The sequence below is a fragment of the Lottia gigantea genome, assembly GCF_000327385.1.
Source record: "Lottia gigantea unplaced genomic scaffold LOTGIsca_7694, whole genome shotgun sequence".
NCBI lineage: Eukaryota > Metazoa > Mollusca > Gastropoda > Lottiidae > Lottia > Lottia gigantea.
Window position 1 is genome coordinate 1 of NW_008710565.1, and position 1,639 is coordinate 1,639.

A 1,639-nucleotide genomic window follows, 5' to 3' on the forward strand; every position below is an offset into this window, starting at 1 on the left:
GAATCAGTTTTCATAAATTGACTTCTCTTTCCTCTGTGGTTGAATAATTCCTTTGATTAAATTTCATTTCTTCTCTTCAAGATTATAATTTACATTAGAAACCTGCAAAACTCGGGTTTACAATGAACAAACGATTTGGTTTGGTCTTGTGTCATATGTATTGGTCTGTTTAGGATTGTAAAAAGTTGTCAAGGGGATAAAACTCTACCCACTGTCGTTTCCATTCAATTAAAATCAGTAAGAAAAAATATAAATTTCCTCGCAAAACATTCTGAACTCAAGTAGCAAAAGTTTTTGACATGAGATTGGTCATAATGGCTGTTTGTTAAGCTCGAGTGGTTGGAATCTGACAGGAATATTGACATGACGAGCCGAGTACAGCCACTGACAATGGCTTTAAGATTATTTAACTTCGTAATTTTCCTCCAGACCCATTAACCCCTCGACTTTTAAGGGTTAACCCTTGTCAACTTTTAAAGAACTTTGAAGGAATAATCAAAGGCATTTCTTCTACTTTGGCTTTCTGAGAGATTTTCGAGATATTGTAAGAGTTCCATTACGGCCTGAGTTTGACATTAAAAGAAGATGTAAAGCCTTCTTGACGAACAATGCCTCTAATTATTCAGACATCACACAAGAATATCTCGGCTTCTAGCTGGAATTCAGTGGAATCTTGACTGTGGCTGATACAAAGGAATATTTCTCTTTCCACCAGCCGTTAGTTATCTGTAGAAATCTTTAATGATAGCAGTGAGCAAGACTGATTCGATACGTTTGTCCTTGAAATATTACAGAGAGAGAGGGGGGGAGGGGACGGAATATTTCTCAATATTACAGAGAGAGAGGCGGGGAGGGGACGGAATATTTCTCAATATTACTGAGAGAGGGGGGGGGGGGACGGAATATTTCTCAATATTACAGAGAGAGAGGGGGGGAGGGGACGGAATATTTCTCAATATTACTGAGAGAGAGGGGGGGAGGGGACGGAATATTTCTCAATATTACAGAGAGAGAGGCGGGGAGGGGACGGAATATTTCTCAATATTACTGAGAGAGGGGGGGGGACGGAATATTTCTCAATATTACAGAGAGAGAGGGGGGGAGGGGACGGAATATTTCTCAATATTACTGAGAGAGAGGGGGGGAGGGGACGGAATATTTCTCAATATTACAGAGAGAGAGGCGGGGAGGGGACGGAATATTTCTCAATATTACTGAGAGAGAGGGGGGGAGGGGACGGAATATTTCTCAATATTACAGAGAGAGAGGGGGGGAGGGGACGGAATATTTCTCAATATTACTGAGAGAGAGGGGGGGAGGGGACGGAATATTTCTCAATATTACTGAGAGAGAGGGGGGGAGGGGACGGAATATTTCTCAATATTACAGAGAGAGAGGCGGGGAGGGGACGGAATATTTCTCAATATTACTGAGAGAGAGGGGGGGAGGGGACGGAATATTTCTCAATATTACAGAGAGAGAGGGGGGGAGGGGACGGAATATTTCTCAATATTACTGAGAGAGAGGGGGGGAGGGGACGGAATATTTCTCAATATTACAGAGAGAGAGGCGGGGAGGGGACGGAATATTTCTCAATATTACTGAGAGAGAGGGGGGGAGGGGAGGGAATATTTCTCAA

General features: G+C 42.6%; 1 protein-coding gene across 1 annotated transcript; it reads right to left on the reverse strand.

The window, feature by feature from the left end:
* Positions 1-788: 788 nt before the first annotated feature.
* Positions 789-1,111, reverse strand: LOTGIDRAFT_148322 (hypothetical protein; the record flags this gene model as incomplete). Its single annotated transcript, XM_009066462.1, is given in 2 exon segments — positions 789-951; positions 963-1,111. Coding segments are annotated over 2 exon segments (312 nt in total), but the record flags the coding sequence as incomplete, so codon positions are not given.
* Between the last annotated feature and the right edge of the window lie 528 nt (positions 1,112-1,639).